A 21,154-nucleotide genomic window follows, 5' to 3' on the forward strand; every position below is an offset into this window, starting at 1 on the left:
TCTGAGGAAGTTTTATTCATATTCCAGCAATGCCAACCCTCCCGATTTCATCGGGAGGCTTCCGAAAATTCACCCAAACTCCCGACCTTACGATCACTATCCTTATCCTCCCGAAATTTTGATATTTTTGCACTGTTCACTAATCAGAATGTACTAGTATGAGAATTGAATGAAAAGCATCGTCTGCTACGTATAGCATGTGGTAACTCCATAACGTTCGCTGCTACCAAATTGTACGTAAAAAATTGCAAATTCAAATGAGGAGCAGCGAAACATTGGGTCTGGATCTCGCTTATGCGATCATGCACTGAGATTTAGTGCATGCGGTATGTGTGCAATACAGTGCATGCGGTATGTATGCACAGTGTATATGCATGCGATACGCTCACTGCATGCAGCTGGGCCCCGTACCAGCCCGGCGGTCGCGACCACCGTGCGGTGTTTAACAGCCGCTCGAGTTCTACGAGTCGCGCTGCAGCTGTGGAACATCGACTTCGAAGTTACCGATGCTTCAAGCCCTCGATGTTGATTACGAAATGGCAGAAAAGAAGCTTACGAAGACCAAGAAATGGTCTCAGAAGTACAAGACCGAATACAGTCTCCAATACCCGTGTATTCGAAAGTCTGAAAGAGGAATTCATCATGCGTATTGTACAGTATGCAGCGTTGATATTTCAGTTGAGCACGGAGGTCGCGATGATATTCGGAAGCACTTGGAAGCAAACGGCACACAGACATTGCAAAGGAGAGATATTCGAGCACGAGTACCGGTACACTTCTGAATTATTTCACCAAACAAGGGACAAGCGAGGAAGAGGATGTTACCCGAGCGGAACTTCTCTTTAGTGGATTTATTGTGGAACATAACTTGCCCATATCAGTCTCAGATCATGCTGGACCTCTATTTCAAAATATGTTTCCAGATTCAAAAGTTGCTTCAAAGTATGGATGTGCAAGAACAAAAACTTGCAAGATGTGCAAGATGTGCAAGAACAAAAAAAAAAAAAATAATAAAAAAAAAACGAACAAAAAGCAAGAAAAAAAAAAGAAAAAAAAAAAAGAACAAGAACAAAGAAGAAAAAAAGAACACTGGTCAACAATTTTTTACTTTCTGAATGTTGTCTAGATTTCTACAAGTGAATTAGGGTATTCTGGCACTGCTGAATCAGGAAATGGCATCCGTTTCTCTCCATCAGGTCAGGTTTTTGTGCTAAGTTGATTTGAAAAAATCAGATCTTGTGACAAAATCAATTACATTTTTGTGGCATTATCAACTGATTTTTGTCAACACATATCATCCTAAACATGTTTTTAAGAAAAAAAAATGTTTTGCCAACAACATTTATTGATTACATGATAGAAACATCGATTACTGTCATCTGAATGGTGGGCATTGATAAAGGTAAGTACAAGTAAATTGCATGTTGCGTCGCCACTGTTCAAACTTCAGGGCTTGAACTTCCGTTTCTTCGAACTCCTGGAATGTTCAGCGGCAGGGAGGTCTCTCTTCAGATTCCAACAGTAGTCAACCATCATGACTGCGTCCCAGCGACCCTGATACCTGGTCTCCATCTCCTTCATGTCCTGATGGAATCTCTCCCCCTGCTCGTCACTCATTGAACCCAGGTTCTCAGGAAACCGGTTCATATGTGAAAATAGGTAATGCATCTTGATGCTCATGTTGCAGCCCAGGTTTCTGAAAGCAGTCAGCATGTTGTTGACAAGTTCTGCGTAGTTTCTGGCCTTATTGTTGCCAAGAAAGTTCTTCACTACCAAAACAAATGTCTTCCACGCTTCCAGTTCCACTTCGTTCATTGAGTTTTTGAACTCTGGATCTCTGATGAGCTGACGGATCTGAGAACCATCAAAGATGCCAACTTTCAACTTCTCCATGGTCAATCCTGGAAAAGCCTGGCACAAGTAAGTGAAGCAGTCACCATCTTTGTCCAGAGCCTTGGTGAACTGCTTGATTAAGCCGAGCTTGATGTGCAGCGGTGGGAAGAGTATTCTGTCTCTGTCCACCAGAGGGTCGTTGATGACGTTCCTTTCTTTGCATGGCACCAATTCCTCCCGCACAGGCCAGTTCTTCTTCGTGTAATGCTGAGCACGGTCCCTACTATCCCACATGCACAGAAAACATGGGTACTTGGTGAAGCCAGACTGTTGTCCCAACAAAAAGTTCACCATCTTCAGGTCAACACAAATAAACCACTTATGCTGATCATAACCAATTTTCTCCAGCACGTACTTCACCGCTTCATACTTCTCCTTCAGTGTAGTCGAGTGAGCGATGGGTACAGAGGTAAACTGGTTGCCGTTGTGTAGCAGAACACATTTCAGTGATCGCTTGCTGCTGTCAATGAACAGTCTCCAATCTTTGGGTTCGTACTGTGGCACTCCAAGCTTGAGCAGAAGCGCATGTCATAAATTGGCGCATGTAGGTATTGTACATTCTTCAGAGTTCGTTATTTCAAGAAATACAACTTTTTTGTGTCACATTATTACAAAATCTGCCCCATTAACTTTAGTTTTGATCCACGAACTTTATGCTTTGCCTCACCAATTTTTGGAAGATTTTGAGGTTTTATGACTTCAAACTGATCCCTTTTCGACATAATCACCTAGAACTATCGTACCTGAATACTTCTTGTCATTAAAATAATTATTTCCAATTAAAACAATTATTTGACATGATATTTTACCCCCACCAACTTCTTCTAAAATGCTCCACACATGCGTACATGTGAACAAAAATGTAAAAAACGACATGTGGCCATATCTCAAAAACTTGACCTGATTGAACAAAACTAATGTGAGTTTTGGATTCAGCGCATCAGATTCGTCCTAAATCAGCTTAAAAAATGCAGACAACAAATTTGTTGTTGACCAGTGTAATTGGTGAGTTGTCAAATGTTACTGCTTCATCTATTGCCGATATTGCTAGACGAGCTCCATTTAGCCTAGCTCCAGACGGTAGCAATGACAGTGGTGAGGCCCAGCTATATCCTGTCCTGATTTCGTACTATGACAACAGTGCTGGGATTGTGAAGCAAGGTTTGCTAAGTTTGCCTGCGTGCAAACAAGATTCCACTGGAGAAAACATTTTCAAACTGCTTGATCATGAGTTCAGTGACAGGAAAATTCCGTGGGGAAATTGTGTTTCCTTTTGTGCTGATAATGCCTCTGTCATGGTGGGCAAGCACAAAGGAGTCGCTGCTTATATCCACAAACAAAATCCAGAGTGCTACATCATGGGATGCCCTTGCCATATGATGCACAATACGGCCAAGAAGGCGGCTCAGGCCTTACCCATTGAATTAGATGACTTTCTCATCGATATTTACTACTACTTGGACAAAAGTAGTAAACGCGTCAAAGGAGTGAAAGCACTGCAAGAACTCTGTGATGCCCCGACACACAAGATTCTGAAGCATGTCGCAACAAGGTGGCTGTCCCTTGGTCAGTGCCTAGACAGGCTGATTGAACAGTGGGAGCCACTTCGCCTCTTCTTCAAAGAAGAAGTACGAAGAAAAATGCAACCAACTGTAGCCAAGACTCTAACAACGAGCAAGAAGGACGGCACTGTATCTACTGCCAGTACTGGCACTGCAGGATCAAGCACTAGTGGAGCAGCATTCACCACTACCACTGCAGTATCTGCTGCGAAGAAGACAGCAGGGACAGCACCAAAACCAATGCTGAGAGCAGGTAGCATCACCGGCCCTTCATCACGTTCATCTACAAAGCAGATCCCTTCAGAGTCGAGAAAGACTGTGATAGTCCCATCTACAGGCAAAGAAGGACCCAAGTTAAGTTCTGCTTTTGCCAAATCACTTGATAGAAGCTCAGCAAAACCTTCGAATCAGAGGTCTTCTTCCTTGGCTGCACCTACCTCAAGCTCTCTCCTCAAACGTAAAATTGGATCTGGTACTACGAGTCTGACCTCTTCTGCTGGCAGTAAACGCAAGTGTGATCTCCCTGCGGCTAAGTGTACTACGAGTTCTACAACTAAAAGCGCATCTTCCTCAAACACTGTGCAGGAATCTAGAGAAAAACGTGTCAACAGGATGTTCTTGTCTCCACAAACAAAACTCTATTGTTTCTTCCTTCGATATGCTAACAAGCTTTTTGAGAAGGGGAATCTTCTGCTCCAAAGAGACGAACCCTGTATTCATCTCCTGATCTTGGTCTTCTGGTCTTCTGAATTGAATGGTCTTCTGAAAGATATCTTCGTACGGTTTTTGAAACCATCGGTGTCATCGGTTGCTCTGGTAAATTTACCCTTCTCTGACAGAAATCATCAGAAGAATGATGAGGACCTCATGATTGGGAACGATGCCAAACTGTATATAAGGGAACAAAGGAGTCTCAAGAAATCCACCTTCACTCTGAGTGAGTCAGACATCCAAGGTTTCTTCAGTGCAGTTCGCTCATATTATGTGAAAGCCTGCAATTACATCTTCAAAACCTGGCCGCTAGGTGATGAATTAGCCAAGCATGCTCAGGTGCTGGATGTTAAGCTACACCAAGAAGTGGGGTTTGACTGTGTGGAGTTTTTCATCAAGAAATTCCCCTGTCTGTTCAGTGGCGGTGATAGTGACATAGACAGTCTTGAGAGTGAATTCGCTCACTACCAGGCAGACGCCTCCATAGCTACAATTGCTACTGAGACAGTGAGAGTGGATGAGCAGTGGCATCGGATGTCACAGCTCACAGATCCCTGCACTGGTGCCAAGAAGTATCCTAATTTGAGCAAAGTGATGAAGGGAATCTTGGTCATTCCTCATTCGAACGCATCATGTGAGCGGGCACTCAGTCTTGTACGGAAGAATCATACTGAATTTCGTCCCAATTTGAGTGTCAAAACCCTGGAAGCTCTCTTAATTGAAAAACTAGCTCATAGCACCCCTTGCTACCAGAGAGAATACAGCAAAGACATAATCAGAAGGGCTAAAAGAGCCACACAGCTGTCACTCAGCAAAGCTGCCATGGAAAAAGCAAGCAGCAGTAGTACCAGCCAGTAAGGTAAGAAAAATATTGCTTCTTTTGTGCTTTTTGTTAATCTTTGATTGTCCCATAACTTACTAATATTAACATACATGTAACATTAAAAAGTGCACAATTTTCCCCTTTTTTTGTTCAAAAAGTGGGAATTCTTAACATGTTAAATGCTCCAAAATAGGGCTCAGAGGGCACTAGAGAGCGTCTAGAACCCCAGAGCTTCCAGGGCCCTAAGGCGGGCCATGGACCCCGGCGCAAGGGTCGAGCGCTCCGCGCTCGAGATGTGCGCTTGGCGCACATAATTTGGTGTCGGTTGAAAATCCTCCCTAATTCTGATTTCCAAAAGTTGGCATCTCTGATATTCCTATCTCTATCGATCTATCTATCTGTCTCTCCATCTCATTTCCACACTCTGTGGAAAGAATATCAGTGTTGCTGAAGCAAGGATTATGCTAGGTAGTTTTCCATTGCTTTTCCAGCAGTCAGTCACAGCAGGAACTTGGAATTTAGCCACATTGCCAGTAATAACTTGCATATGCTTCATCGAAAGACACAGATGGATCTTTAACATCCACCAACTCATGCTAGCAGATGGGTCACGAGCTTAACATTCATAGGAGGGATGGAACACTTGGTGATGCAACGCCTTGCCTGTGAAGCACCAATCCGACAGTTTATTGTCATGTCAAGAATATAACCCAAACCCGACAGCTTGGTATTGCTTGGGAGCCTCAATAGTTGCTCGCAGCTCCAGTTACATCTGTTATAGAAACTTAAACTCGGAAAGATAATATATCTTTCCGAGTTTTGAGTCCGAGAGAAACTCAAAACTTTCATTTAGAAAATCATTTTATTTAACTGTATTTTTTATTAATATATGTGGAAAAGTTACAGGCCCAGACCAGGAATTGAACCCAGGTCCTCTGGCAAACCATACCAGTGCTCTGCTATCTGGGCGACCCACCAGCTGAGCAACGAAATACTTCCACATATATACAAGTGCCACTCTCTTCCTCCCACTGCTTCCAGGGCACTCGCTGCCAACCATTGGAGCAGCTTGGGCCTGCTCTTGAGAGAGTCTTCCTCCTGTGTGGGGGACACATCTATGTCTGCTATTAAACACCACAAGGGGCAGAGTAATATTGTGAGAAATGAACAGGACAGAAGATCATAAATATATGTGGAAAAATTACAGGCCCAGACCAGGAACGAAACCCAGGTCTTCTGGCAAACCATAATCAGGAATCAAACCCAGGTCCTCTGGCAAACCATACCAGTGCTTTGCCATCTGGCTATCTGGGAAACCCACCAGCTTAACAACACAATTCTTCCTCATATATAAGTGCCACTCTCTTTCTCCCACTGCTTCCAGGGCACTTGCTGCCAACCATGGGAGCAGCTCGGGCCTGCTCTTGAGAGGGTCTTCCACCGATGGGGGGACTCATCAATATCCGTGATTAAACACCACAGGGGGAATAGTAATATAATTGGAAATGAACAGGATAGAACATCATAAATATATCTGGAAAAATTACTGGCCCAGACCAAGAATCGAACCCAGGTCCTCTGGCAAACCAAAGACCCTCTCGAGAGCAAGCCTGAGCTGCTCCTATGGTTGGCAGCGAGTGCCCTAGAAGCAGTGGGGGAAAGAGAGTGGCACTTGTATATGTGGAAGAATTGCGTTGCTCAGCTGGTGGGTTACCCAGATAGTTCAGATGGCAGAGCACTTGTTCGAGAATTGCGTTGCTCAGCTGGTTGGATGCCCAGATAGTTCAGATGGCTGAGCACTGGTTCAGTTTGCCAGGGCAGAGGACCTGAGTTTAATTCCTGGTCTGGGCCTGTTATTTTTCCATATATATTTATGATCTTCTATCCTGTTCATTTATAATTAAAAGTATTTAAAAATATTTCAAGATAATGTCAATTTTTTGATCTAACATTTGTTAAATGCTGGTCTTTGTTAGCATTCACACTTCAATGTTGTTGCATTGTCAGCATTCACTGGTCAGAAAATAATCTGAACAAATGGTGGTGTTGACTTGAGTTCAGTCATTCGGGTTGAAATGCAAATTTATCCAGGAATAAATTTGGAATTAGTCCCACTGGATGCATAATTAATGAGGTGATGTTGTGCTGCTGATGCAGTGTGCCTCCATTTTCGGACAGGAATTTGGACAGGGTGCCAACTTACCCCCTCATCATCAAAAGACACCAAGGCATCTTTAATGCTGGCAGTTTGGTCCCAGCTTATAGTGCACCTGAGGTATGGTGTGTTAATTAATGCAATGCCCTGCAATGAAGCACCTGGATAATAACCTTTTTTAGTTGGGTCAGGAATCAGACTAGACAGCTCAAAGGTGACTAACAATATTAATTGCCTGAGATATGTTCAATGAGACAGATGTGACCTCTTGTGTGAGATTTGGACTTTTCACCATTACTGAGAAAGAAGCAGTACCATGTCCATAGTTGAGTGACGAGGACAGAATCGAAAATCATGGCCAGAGATCAGCCTGTCAAAAAAGGAAAGGTTTGGCATTGGCAGCGATGATAACTGCTTATAATTGGAAATAAGCTCACTCGTCTGTTGTTGAAAGAATCTGATTTGCACCTTTCTTGTGAATGGGAGTGACATAAGATGATTTTCAGGCAGATGAGTGGACAAAGGAGAAGGACAAGTTGAAGAGAGCAGAGGAGAAGCAAGTGCAGCAGAGCAGCATCTGAGAAATGGGTACTTATGTCATTGATGAGCCTTTTCAGGTATAAAATACAGTCATTAAGGCAGTGGGTATGAGGTGGTCAGGTGGGGATGGAGCGGGATAGCTTTTGGTCTGTGTTTTGGAGGAAAACACAGTTGACATTTGTCCCACGCAGAGTCTGAGGTGATGGTGTTTAAGATGTGTGAGAGGTTGGAAGGAGAGCATTGCACAAGATATGGACTTGATATGGTACCACCAGGACTGTGAGGAAGATTGGTTGTAGAGTTCAGCAAGATACTAGTCATGTTTTGGGGCTTACTTAAGTATGGACACACATTTGTGGTGATCCTTACAGAGTGACAAGGTTTCCCTCATTTGGTTTGGTCTTCCCTCTTGAGAAAACAAACTGCTTGATCTCAACTGCCAAGCCATAGGATTTCATGTAACAGTGCTGAGAGGATGGATATGATATCCGCAAATGGGATGGAATAAACCAGTGCATGTGTGTGTATTAGGGGAGAGAGAGAGAGAGATAGAGATAGAGATAGAGATAGATATATGACAGATAGATGATATATGATAGAGATATTGCTTATGTAAATACGGCAGCACAATCCTTTTGAGGTCAGTTTGCAACCTGGCAGTTTGGTTGTGTGAACAGCCAAATTCTGCCGCATTGTGATTGTTCTCAATAGCCATAGCCATAGACTTGTAAGCTTGGAAAATAAAATTGTCAGTGGAGCTAACAGGAGTAGCAGAGAAATAGAAGAGGTTGAATTGAAAATTAGTTATTAACCATCTCCTGGATGGCATTGCTTGATGTTTTTGAGATTCGGGTTGGAAAATTTACGAATCCAGTCAGCCACAGAGTCACAGAATGGTTTTAAGCTGTGATGTCATGGCTGGTTGTTGCAGAGCTGACACACAGCCAGCTGCCATGGTGGTACTTGAAGTAACTACCAATAAGGATGATAGATGGTTATGTGTTGATCCAGAGAGATTCAGGAGGAATAGTTATAAGTTGATTCGTGTTCGCGGAAATAGAGGAACATATGGAGTCATCATCGTTTTGTAGATTATACATCATAGACAAACATTAGTAGTTGTGTCATGGTTTGTATGGCCTGAAGTATTCCAGTCGGCAATGAGGGGTTATTTTGGCCCATGGACAGTGATTATTGGAGTTCTTGATATAGGCAGCAACACCACCAGCAGCATGGGGTGGAGCCAGGTGTCACACCAGAATAGAGAATAGACAAGAAGAGATGTTTTATCCATATTCCATGATAATAAACACCCAAATTCTATTAATCCACTGCATTTATGTATTTGGTTATGATACTTGCCAAAAAAGCCTTGTGTTGGCTTAACAGTTAAGGTGGCTGGCTTAAAATCTTAGGGTCTTGAGTTTGAGCTCCTGTCATACTGTTAAGGCATAAGTCACATTTGCCACGGCGGCCGTGGGGTCTACAAAATCTATGGCCACTAGCAATTATAGGGCGGCCACAGTATTTCCACGGTCACACAATGTAGCAGTCACATATGTTTTGATTTTTCGGGGAGCCGCACGGGGTATTTATAAATTGTGGAGACCGAAAACGTGAGGGTGCCGTACGGTCTTTGATTTGATGTCGCATGATGACCTTATGGTGTTCCTGCGGCAGCTATTGAATTTTCAAGGCAGACCGCAGGGGGACCGCAGCGGGGCCAGAACGTGTGGCCACAGAACCGAACGTGTGGCCAGACGGACGGTAACGAGTGGGTTCTTTTTTTTTTTTCTTTTTTTTAACCAGTTTTTTTTTCGGCATGTCGAATTGCTACGGCGAACGTAGAAATGAAAAAAGTTATAACTCCATGTTATAATTCCACGGCGACCCCTACGGCCTATAAAATATAGCCAAACGGCGTAGGACCACCCTGAGGCCACCGCAGAAACTCTGCAGCCGCTGCATGTTTCTGTCAATTCAGAGGGCGTACGGCCGCCTTATCCTCGCCGTAGAGCAAATGTGACTGAGGCCTAAGCAACACCAGTTGGGTTGACTCAGCTTGTTATCTCTCTGAGGTGGGAAAAATGAGTACCAGATTACTGGAAACGGGGCACTGCATCAGTGGCACACCTGCACTCCCAGCAATGATGCAGCCAGAGGCTGCATACAAAATAATAATAACTTGCTTAAAGTTTCCCTACTTGCAGGCAGATTGCCAAAACAGTTTTTTTTTTTTTTAACTTGTGGGTCCTCAAATTAATGAATCAAACTGAGAATGTTACCTGTTATGTTATTTTCTATCTTTTTCCTCCTTTCTCCAGATGCGCTACACCAGACGTGTTTCTGTCTGGCCAGTAGGTTTTGCTGGGGGGCTTCGATTTGAGTCCCCCCTGGTGAATGCATCGGGTCATGTAATTGGCTGGCGGTCGCAATTTGCTCCACAACGCCCATTTGCTATTGATATGGCAGGATTTGCCGTTAGCCTTCGGTTACTCTTGGCTCGGCGAAGTGCATACTTCCCGTTCCATGGTGCAAAACCCGGTTGGCAAGAGAGTGATCTGTTACGTCAGCTGGTAACACTTGGTGAGCTGGAACCAAAAGCTCAAAACTGTACAAAGGTAACTTTTTTTTTAACTTACCCATTTCCAAGAGAAAATATGTAGTTGCTTTAAGTTGCTACAGGAGTTGCTTTAAAATTGAAGATTGTTCACTCACTTGTCAATTTTCTCTCATTTATTATTTTATTAACCCTCTGATTAATTATACCTATCATTGTCTTGTGAGTATTTATTGATAACCTATTGATTTATCAGCAGTTGTTGTTTTGATTTCTGCACCGAAAATTCACGTTTTGCTTGGACAGCATTTCTCTATCCCGTTAATCCAAAATTTTAGATGTGACTTGCTTGTTGAATTTGGCCAATAACTCTCGGGGTGATGGTTTGTTTTTTCGAACTACTTCTAGGTACTAGTTTGGCATACACGAACAGAAAAGCCTTTACTTGTCTACGAGGGAAAGAAATGGCAAACAGATCTAAAAATGGAAGTCTGAAAGGCAACGATTTGCCCTGCATCATTGTGTACAAAACTAATGATAACCTACTGTTCTACATGACCCTGCAACAAGGACTGCCATTCTTTGGTGGACATTGAGAGAATATATCGTGATTTCAGCTTGAAACTAGGAACTCATGGGTTGTGTGACTGTATGACTGCAGCCCATGTGTTGTTTCATGCAATTGCATGTTTACAGTGAAATTCACCTTCCAGATCTTTTGGACTCAGTCTAGGGGCAGTGGAGATTCTTCATGATTTTTTGAAGCACCTCACACCCTAATCTACTGGATTTCACAGCAAAATACTTTTGACTCTTCGTCGATACCATGTGTGTGAAGAGAACATGTTGTACATCATCACAGATCCTTCAAATGGGATAAAACCAACTCATATGATCAAATCATTTTGTGGGTGTTAAATATTCCATTGTCTTTCACGAAGAAATGTGGCAATATGTGTTAACATTTTAAATGTGTTTTTTTTCCAATAATCACTGTTTGATTTTGGTTTTTCCTCACCAATCAAAAAAATTTTTGGGGGGGGGATTAGCCATAAAAGTTTTTGCAAATGTAAAAACAATTTTTTGGGGGGGATTTTGCAGTCTTTCATTACAAAAATCTACCATTCTTCATTTCAAACATTATTGTTTGTGCTACTGTATTAAATAAAGGTAACTCCTCAGATCTTATTCATTCCTTCTCTTACAATGCAAGAGGTGTGAACAAAAGCTTACAGTTTTATTATACAACTTCTCCCAAAACCTCAAAGCAATTTTGATAATTTCCCAAGTTCTTTTGCTTTTCCCATGCAGCATCTTTCACCGATTTTCTATTCATATAGATCTGGTATTATTAACATCCCATTCTCAAAACCTTTGACCATCCCTCATATCATAATCAGATTTCTTATCATTGATCTAAAACTGGGTTGTTTATTTAATGTCTGTTTTTCAATCATGTTGATTCTGTTGAATGATGCAAATAAAAACATTGCATTTGATCCACTGCCATTTTCATTATTGTACTTTTTATTTGAAAGTATGTGTTCTGGTTTTTTCCTTTGTAGATATTCAAAAGTCTGACTTTGTATTTTAATGTTTGGTTGATATCTTCGTGGACATATCAACAAAGTGAAGACAAATAAGTACACACTGACAAGCTCCAAAACAATGGTTGTTCCCTCTAATTATTGGGTAAGGACATGATTGGGTCTTGAAATTTATATGATGACCACTATCAGCATTGCATGTGGTACTTTAGACTCCTAAGAAAATCCCCCAACACATCCCCCCCCCCCAAATCGTTTTTGATGACCTTTTTCATTGCATCATAAGTTGTAATGACAAATTAAAACTGATATCCCAAAGTGAAACTGAAACTACTGATCTACCGATCATCAAATGGCAAACCAGAATGAAATGCTGTGAGAAAGTGAATGGAAATGACCAAAAAACAGAGCTATGGGGAGTATAGAGAGAGGGAGTGGGTTGGGGCTGAAGAAGTGATGTGGAGAGGGATATGTACCTGGAGGTGGAAGGTTGGCATGTAAAGAACTTCGGTGATCTTCGGTCAAGCAGTAGGCATCATCATCATCATCATCATCATCATCATCATCATCATTGTTTTATGGCAGTTGCCATGCTTGCATGTATAAGGCCTAAAATATAAACCTGTTTCCCAGCCTTGCATGGACTCTAACTGTGCAACCCATCTGCCAGCATTGGTTGGGTTGGTGGACATTGAAGATCCAATGATATCCTTTGCAAAGAGTAGGCAAGCTATCACCGGCACCCTTGCCAAATTCCAAGAAAACTTGGGAAGGCAGTAAGTGGCAAACCATTCACCATAACCCTGTGCCAGGATATTGCTTCTGCAGCACCAACACACTGAAGAGAGTATGGTACATATCATCATCCAGCATATACAGTCCCTTCCTAAGATCAAGTACTCCATCAAAATAGTATACGTTGTCAAACTAATACACATGTACCTTGGCCCTTTGTCCTTAGATTGTGGTCACAGAAAAACACATACATCTTAGCCCACGGGGTCAAAATGCACAGTTATACTGTTGATTGATCATCTCTGTTGAAAGGCACCTGTTTGGAAGAAAAAAAGGTTAAACAAACATTTAACAAAGCTCAGCACATATACTTTGGCCCAAAGTCAAAAATACACACTGAAAAAAGCTTGTCAAAGTAATACACATGCAGATTGACAAAATTGGCTTGCTCATGAAGGTGTGTCCATCTGCGTTGGGGAACAGGTAGAACAATGGATGAAATCAACAGAACATTGATTGAGGTATGCAACCACCATGACAAGCAAATGCACTCCAGCCAGAAAGCCAAATCTCATAGTTATACAAACCACATACATCCTGCCTCAGTGGTGTAATGGTTTGAGTTAGTTGCATTGAGTCTAGGTAATGGTTAGAGTTAGTTGGTTTGAAGTTTTTTTTTTGGACCATACTCTGTGCAGAGCATTGGTGCTGCCTTAGCAGTTTACTTGGGTATTGGGCACAATCCTGGACAGGTCTCCACTCCAACACAGGATACCAGCAAGCTGGCACTCATTTTGCCAACCTCAGAAGGACGACAGGCAGAGTCAACCCCACCTGGTATTAATTCAACATAAAAGTGGGATTTGAACTCAGGATCCGAGGATCCCAAGCCCACCACCCTAACCATTAAGCTAACAGCAGGCATATTAAAGGTTCCCCTTTAAGAAATATCTTAACCCACCTTACTTGCATTATAAATACTGCCACATGCCACCAAAAAAGACACCTGATGGGCAGAAACAAATCTGATGCAAAGAGAATGGCAGTCTACAAGTCACTTGAGACTCAAAAGCAGACAAAAGCTTGGCTTGAGCATCAACGTACAAGGCAAGCAGCCTCCAGGTTAGCTGAGACTACAAAGCAGACACAGGCTCGGATTGAGGATCAATGTGCAAGACAAGTAGCTTCCAGGTCAGCTGAGATTACAGAGCAGACACAGCTTTAATGTATTTTATAAGGACATGCTCATGAAGCATCAATCTGCCAGTTTAGAGTTGGGCCAGGTATCAATTCCACATGAGATAGCTGAAAGATAAGTGCACCAGCTTTGTACCATCTGGATAATTATACATGTGTACCAAGCAAATAGTTTACATCAGTGGGGTACCCATCTCCAACGTGACTGTAGATGTCTCACCTAAAATGAGCAATTTTTTTTGGAGTGTGCAGTATTGGTATGGTAGAAAGTGGAATTCAGCTTAAATATTCAGTGAGCAGATATCACAGTCGGTGGAGCCAGGAACCTTGGCAACTTCATTCCGTTCCATCATCTAATATTTCCAATCCATGCTTGTTGTACCTCTGAAGTACGACTTGGGAGCGAAGGTGAAATTATGGAAGCTCGGCTGGGAAAGCGATTTAGGCACTTTTTGAGCCTACCACCTGACTGAAGATCACCGAAGTTCTTTCCATGTCAACTAACCACCTCCAGGCACTTGTGCCTCACCACATGGCTTCTTCAGCCCCAACCCTCCCCCACTCTCTATACTCACCATAGCTTTGCTTTCGTCAATTTCCAAACAGGGTTAAGACAAGGTTTGGTGGGATGAGCATAAGACAAGGTTTGGTGGGATGAGCATTTCCACTTGCACTGACCATCACTTAATCATGAGCACCACATCCTGCACTAACCATCAAATTAACCAAGTACCATCCATAGTGCAGACCAGAAGATCTACAGGACTACCTTCACCTCCATAGACAAGATGATGATGATGATGATGATGATGATGATGATGATGATGATGATGACGATGAGTTTCGCTTTGGGATTTAGGTTTCGATTCGTCATTGCAACTTGTGATGTGAGACGAATCACACACAAAAATATCAAAACTATTTTTGGGGGGATTTATTTCGATTTTCTAAGGGGTCTAAAGTGTATTAAGGGTCTTAAAAGGTCTAAAACAATCTTAAGTGTATTTAGGGGCTTCGGAGTCTTAAGATTATTCAGGATCCTAAAGGAGTCTGAAGTGGTTAAAAGGTCTAAATGGTCTAAGAGTTCTAAAGAGTCAAAAGGGGTCTAAGAGCAAAATAGCAGAAGGGGTCTAAAGTGACCAAATGGTCTCAAAGTGTCCAAAGGTTCTTAAATTGTATAAATGGTATTAAAAAGTCTATAGGCCTGAAAAGTGTCCAAAGGGTCGAATAAGGAATATAGGTCTCCAAAGGGTCTAAATGTGTATGAAGGGGTCTAAGGGGTAGAAATTGTGTGAAGGTCTAAATTATCTTAAAAGGGTCTAAATGGGTGTGAATGGGTGAGTCGAAGTGGTCTAAAGCATGTATAGGTCTAAGGGGTCGAAAATATCTCAGGAGTCTAGGGTCTTAAAGGTCTAAGGGGTATAAAGGGGCTATAAAGGGTCTAAGGGGTATAAAGGGATCTTAAGGTTCTGAAGGGTCTTTAAAAGGACTAAATAGGTATGAAGGGGTGTAAAGATTGTAAAGGTCAAAGTGGTCTAAAGGGTGTAAAAGGCCTAGGGGTCCAAGGGATGTAAAGAGTCTAAGTGGTCTAAAGGGTCTAAAATTCGTATGAAGGGTTTAAGGGGTCTATAGACTCATTAAAGGGTCTAAGAGGTGGAAAGGGTTTAATGGCTCTTTAAAGGGCCTCGGGGTCAAAGGAGTCTTAAGGGTCTTTAAATGTCTAACGGGTGGAAAGGGTCGAAATGGTCTAAAAGTTATGTTCCAATTGTATGTAACAGAATTAATAGATGTCGGCACAATCCAAATCATATTCAAACAATATGTAATTAATTCACATACTCATATGGGTCGATCAACGTTTCAACCCCATACCCACCCTGAGGGTGGGTTGAGTTTTCCCATTTAAGCTCGGTCAAAAGGGTCCTAAAAGTGTCTAAGGGCTGTAAAGGTCTAAAGGTCTCAAAGAGACTAAAAGTCAAAAAAAAAAAGTACGTTCCAATAGAATAGTATGTAATTAATAGATGTAATGACGGTCCAAGTGACATTCAAACAGTACGTATTCAATAGGCATACTCACATTGGTCGAGGTTTCACCCCACCCCCCAACCCCGTAGTGACCCTGAGGATGGGTGGACTTTGCTCATTTACGCTTGGTCCAAAAGGTCTTAAAAGTATCTAAAGGGTCTATGACATCTAAAGGAGTGTAAAGAGTCTAAAGGGTCCGTGGTGTCGAAAAGTCTAAAAGTTACATTTCAACAGTATGTAACGGAATTAATAGAAATAAGCACGGTCCAATAAAACGTAATTAATTGACATTGTCACAGTCGAAGTCACGTTAAAACAGTACATAATTAATAGATATACCTACATGGGTATGCCTGGTGTTGGCTTAATGGTTAGGGTGGTGGGTTTTCGATCCTAAGGTCCAGAGTTCAAATCCCACTCAGCTGTTGAATTAATACCAGGTGGGGTTGACTCTGCCTGTCATCCTTCCGAGGTCGGCAAAATGAGTGCCAGCATGCTGGTATCCTGTGTCGGAGTGGCGACCCGTCCAGGATTGTGTCCAATAACCAAGGAGACTGCTTAGGCAGCACCAACGCTCTGCACAGAGTATGGTCACAATCTCCTCCTTCTCCTCTACATGGGTCCATTAAGGTTCTGAAGGGTCTTTAAAAGGACTAAGTAGGTATGAAGGGATGTAAAGGTTGTAAGGTTTCACTTCAAGGTTTCACTTGCCCTTGCACGCCTCCCCGGTCCCCATGCTGAGGGTGGATGGAGTTTGCACATTTATGCTTAGTCTAAATGGTCTAAGGGTGTAAATGGTGTGAAGGTCTATAGGATCTGAAGGGTCTTAAGGAGTGTAAGTTGTCTAAAGGGTCTGTGGGATTTCTGGGACTCTACCTTGCACATGCTATTTCTGCTTTCCCAACAATGGATGGAGGCCTTTAGTGTCAGACTTAAGATCAGAGCCATCTCTCCAGAATATCTCGAACATTCGATACAGTCTGCCATCCCGCCTTGCTTTTCAAACTCTCTGCCTATTATATGGCATTCAAGGACAACTGCACACTTGGGCTTACTGACTTCCTCTACTCTTGTGGCCACTGTGTGGCTCTCAATAGCATCCTCTCATCTCTATCTCTACTCCCTGCGAAGGCCGAATATGTGAGTATCCCAAGGCATTGTTCTGGGCCCCCTCCCCTCCTATTCCTAATGTTCATCAACGATCTCTCTGACTGTAAAATCGTCATTCTCTCTTTTCTGATGACTCCGCCCTCTACCGTAACATCCCTCATCCTTCAGATAGGTATGCAGCAACCTCTTCCCTCTCTGCAGACTTGATAAAACAATGAGCTGGTCCAAGACTTGGAATGGCTTTCATTCCCGACAAATCTCACACTCTTACTCTGTCTCTCAAGAAGGACCAGCTTGTGAACCCTCCCATATACTTCCTTAAAAAAAAACCTCTTGAAGAAGTTCAGTCATTCAAACTTTTTGGCCTCATTATCAGCCATGGTCTTTCTTGGGCAAATTACACTTCAAAGTTGGCCTCCAAAGCAAAAGCCAGTTGGCCTCCAAGGAAGGTTGTGCAAAGTCTTTCCTTGGCACACCTGAACTCTTATCCACCTAAAAGACCATCATCCACAGCTTGATGGAGTACTGCTATGTTGTCCTTTTGGCCTATATTGACCTTGAAAATTATTGGTGGTTGAATTCAGTGCCCTGTTATGGAAATCCTCTTAAAATTTCAAGTCAATCAGATGAAAATTGAGGATTTTAGAAATACCACCTTAGTTGTTGACCTTGAGACTATGTTGACCTTTTGGTCCATGTTGACCTCAAAAATAATTGGTGGTTGAATTCAGGGACCTGAAATATAAATCCTCTTCAAATTTCAAGTCAATCGGGTGAAAATTGAGGATTTTATAAATATCACCTAAGTTGTTAACCTTTGGCCTATGTTGACCTTTTGACCTCAAAAACAATAGGCTTCTTCCCTATGACAAACACTACCATGTGGTGAAGTTTCGTGAAGATCGGTTTAAAATTGTGACCTGTAGGTGACAAACAGACAAACAGACAAACAGACAGACAGACAGAATAACAAAATCGACTAACCAATAGTTGAAAAATCTTCGATTTTGCAAGTAACAAACAAACAAACAAACAAACAAACAAACAAACAAACAGGGGTGAACACATAACCTTCTTCACTTTCGGTTGTGGAGGTTAATAATAAAACATGGCGGTGATACAACAATTACAATACCGCCTTCGACATCGAGTACATCCGTATACCGTCCGCCATTGTGACGACACAATCATTTTTTTCCCCACGTGCGGTGTGAAAACCGATGTAAAATACCATGTGTTGTGGTGCCAAAGGTTTCCTGAATGTATTTTTGCACTTCAACACATGCAACCTTAGCTTGGACGATGTTCTGCAACCTTAACTTCGATGGAGAAGCCTGGTATTGGCTTCGCGGTTGGGGTGGCTGGCTTGAGATCTTAGGGTCCCGAGTTACAGTCCTGTTTCTCACATTGAATTAACACCAGGTGGGGTTGACTCAGCCTGTCATCCTTCAGAGGTCAGCAAAATGAGTACTCGTGTACTGGCAATAGGGGCACTGCAACAGCAGCACAGCCGCGCTTTCAGCCGATGACGCTATCCGCAGCCTTGTGCTTCATACGAAGGAGGAAAAGGAGCTTTGATGAAATGGAGCATTGTCCCCATCGAGCATTGTCCCCATCGACCCCACCCCCACAGAGCATTGTCACAGTATAAATACATGGCATGCACGGATCGAGGGGTGGGGTCTAGGGGTGGCATCGAGGGGTGGGGTCTAGGGGTGGGGTCGAGGGGTGGGGTCGAGGGGTGGGGTCTAGGGGTGGCATCGAGGGGTGGGGGGTAGGGGGGGGGGCGAGGGGGGGGGGGGAGGGGTGGGGTCTTGGGGTGGGGTCTAGGGGTGGGATCGAGGGGTGGGGTCTAGGAGTGGGATCGAGGGGTGGGGTCGAGGGGTGGGGTCTAGGGGTGGGGTCTAGGGGTGGGGTCTAGGAGTGGGATCGAGGGGTGGGGTCGAGGGGTGGGGTCTAGGGGTGGGATCTAGGGGTGGGATCGAGGGGTGGGGTCTAGGGGTGGGGTCGAGGGGTGGCATCGAGGGGTGGGGTCTAGGGGTGGGGTCGAGGGGTGGGGTCTTGGGGTGGGATCTAGGGGTGGGATCGAGGGGTGGGGTCTAGGGGTGGGGTCGAGGGGTGGGGTCTAGGGGTGGGGTCGAGGGGTGGGGTCTTGGGGTGGGGTCTAGGGGTGGGGTCTATGGGTGGGCTCTAGGGGTGGGATTGAGGGGTGGGGTCTTGGGGTGGGGTCGAGGGGTGGGATCTAGGGGTGGGATCGAGGGGTGGGGTCTAGGAGTGGGATCGAGGGGTGGGGTCGAGGGGTGGGGTCTAGGGGTGGGGTCTAGGGGTGGGGTCGAGGGGTGGGGTCTAGGGGTGGGGTCTAGGGGTGGGGTCGAGGGGTGCGGTCGAGGGGTGGGGTCGAGGGGTGGGATCGATGGGGTGGGGTCGAGGGGTGGGGTCGAGGGGTGGGATCGAGGGGTGGGGTCGAGGGGTGGGATCGAGGGGTGGGGTCGAGGGGTGGGATCGAGGGGTGGGGTCGAGGGGTGGGGTCGAGGGGTGGGGGAGTGGTGCCATGGCCTGCTCCTCTCAGACCACAATGCCCTTTTTTCAAAAACTCGCCACATTTTTTGTAAGCGAGAGTTTAAAATCATCCATCACTGCAGGAAATGTGTTTAAAGATCGATGAAATGTTTAAAATATATATATATATATATATATATATATATATATATATATATATATATATATATATATATATATATATATATATATATATATATATATATAGCCGTGGGGTGCCGTGGCTAAGACACCATTAAGTTTTGTAATTTAGCGGACACGACGCCACACGTGATCACCGGTTGCAATGAGCGATATGATTGGTCGGCTATCCACGAGTCACGTGCTTTCAGCCATATTCCCACCGATAAATCAAATTGTTCCTTTTTCATCGGTGCTCTCTGAAGTTGAAGGCGTGGCGGTTGATTCGAGGAGAAGGAGAAGGAGAAGGAGAAGGAGAAGGCCTGAAGCAGTGAAGTGCTGCAAAATATCAGATACATTATGTTGAGGTAAATACGGTTTGCTTACGATTTGTCGATGGATGGATGGATGGATGGATGGATGATAGAGCCATCAGCACACACTGGCGAGGCCAGGACAAGCTGACCAACCAAAGGAGACATAGGCCTATTTAGACGCTGCTCACTCGCCGAGTTGGGAATGTTAAAATCGGCCGAAATGTCCATTTCTGCCAAATCGTAAAAAAATAAACTTGCCTTAACCCACACCGTGTTTCCTTTGTTCAAAATACTCGGTGCACCTCGCGGTGACAGCAGAGATTACGTTCATCGGACACATTCGGCCATTTCCCTTTTATTGTACTGAAGATGTCACAGCCATTGTTTGAATCTTGCCTCAGGAAAACCGAAGTAAAATGGCTTCACCAAAAACGTCATGGACGTGTCAGAGGAGGTGATAATCTTCCCGAAGTCTTCACCGAAACGAAAACTCTAATGTCGTGCAATGGACTGCAAAACTATACGGCGACGACAATAAACTCGTACATGTGTGCACTACCAGGTGTGTCCAACGACATGATGCCATCGTCAAGATCATGGACAACTACGAAGCCATTGAGGAATCTCGCAGACAGATCTTCTGATGTCACCTACAATGGTGACGCACAAACAAACAGGGCCATGACGGGCTTCAATAACAGTTTAAATTAATCATTGGCAAACTGCGCAATGTTAGCACAGTTAAACTGCGCAACTGTGTTGCCCTACGCCAAGACTCTGAGCCAGAATTTGCAAGCCCATTATCAAGATGTTATCAGTGCCTACGGTACAATCAGAACAGTCGTAACTCGAGGGGGAGCTCTCGGGAGAGTGCAAAACCTCCGCCGCCAATACTGCTGGATCACTCAAGTGAACCTTATAACTTATTCATTAAATATGATGACAACAGTGCTGACAGTTATTGTTCTTTTCTCCAACATTTTTTTTTTTTGGGGGGGGGGGGGGTTGGAAATCACTTAAAACGTGTAAAAATGCAAAATAAAAAATTTTTTCTCTATTTTTTTTGGGTGGGGGTAACAATTTTTTTTGGGGGGGGGGTTGGAAATCACTTAAAACATGTAGAAATGCAAAAAAAAAATTCTCTATTTTTTTGGGGGGGGGTAAAAAAAAAAATTTGGGGGGGGGGGGTTGGAAATCACTTAAAACATGTATAAATGCAAAAAAAAAAATTTTTTTTTCTCTAACAAATTTTTTTTTGGGGGGGGGACCAAGTCCAAAATTTAATGGCATGATCCTTGGA

The 21,154-nt window shown here is 43.6% G+C and overlaps 1 protein-coding gene and 1 long non-coding RNA gene across 4 annotated transcripts in view; both read left to right on the forward strand.

Annotated features, from left to right (window-relative positions):
• Positions 1-11,743, forward strand: part of B3GAT1 (beta-1,3-glucuronyltransferase 1) — a 54,424-nt gene extending 42,681 nt beyond the window's left edge. For 2 of the 3 annotated variants that reach the window (XM_085873912.1, XM_085873911.1), the window contains exons 5-6: positions 10,009-10,305; positions 10,653-11,743. In XM_085873912.1, the coding sequence (XP_085730038.1) occupies positions 10,009-10,305; positions 10,653-10,739 (384 nt within the window). In that variant the 3' untranslated portion in view covers positions 10,740-11,743. Of the gene's footprint in view, positions 1-10,008; positions 10,306-10,652 lie in introns of those variants that run through there. The other variant, XM_085873913.1, reaches the window with a different exon arrangement.
• Positions 11,744-19,675: 7,932 nt separating this feature from the next.
• The window catches only part of LOC147030157 (uncharacterized), a 35,684-nt gene continuing 34,205 nt past the window's right edge, over positions 19,676-21,154 (forward strand). Inside the window, exon 1 of the long non-coding RNA XR_015055765.1 lies at positions 19,676-19,905. This is a non-coding gene — a long non-coding RNA (uncharacterized LOC147030157). The remainder of the gene's footprint in view (positions 19,906-21,154) is intronic.

This window comes from Eptatretus burgeri, chromosome 3 (genome assembly GCF_056783735.1).
Source record: "Eptatretus burgeri isolate ZD-2024b chromosome 3, Ebu_testis_v1, whole genome shotgun sequence".
Classification (NCBI taxonomy): Eukaryota; Metazoa; Chordata; class Myxini; order Myxiniformes; family Myxinidae; genus Eptatretus; species Eptatretus burgeri.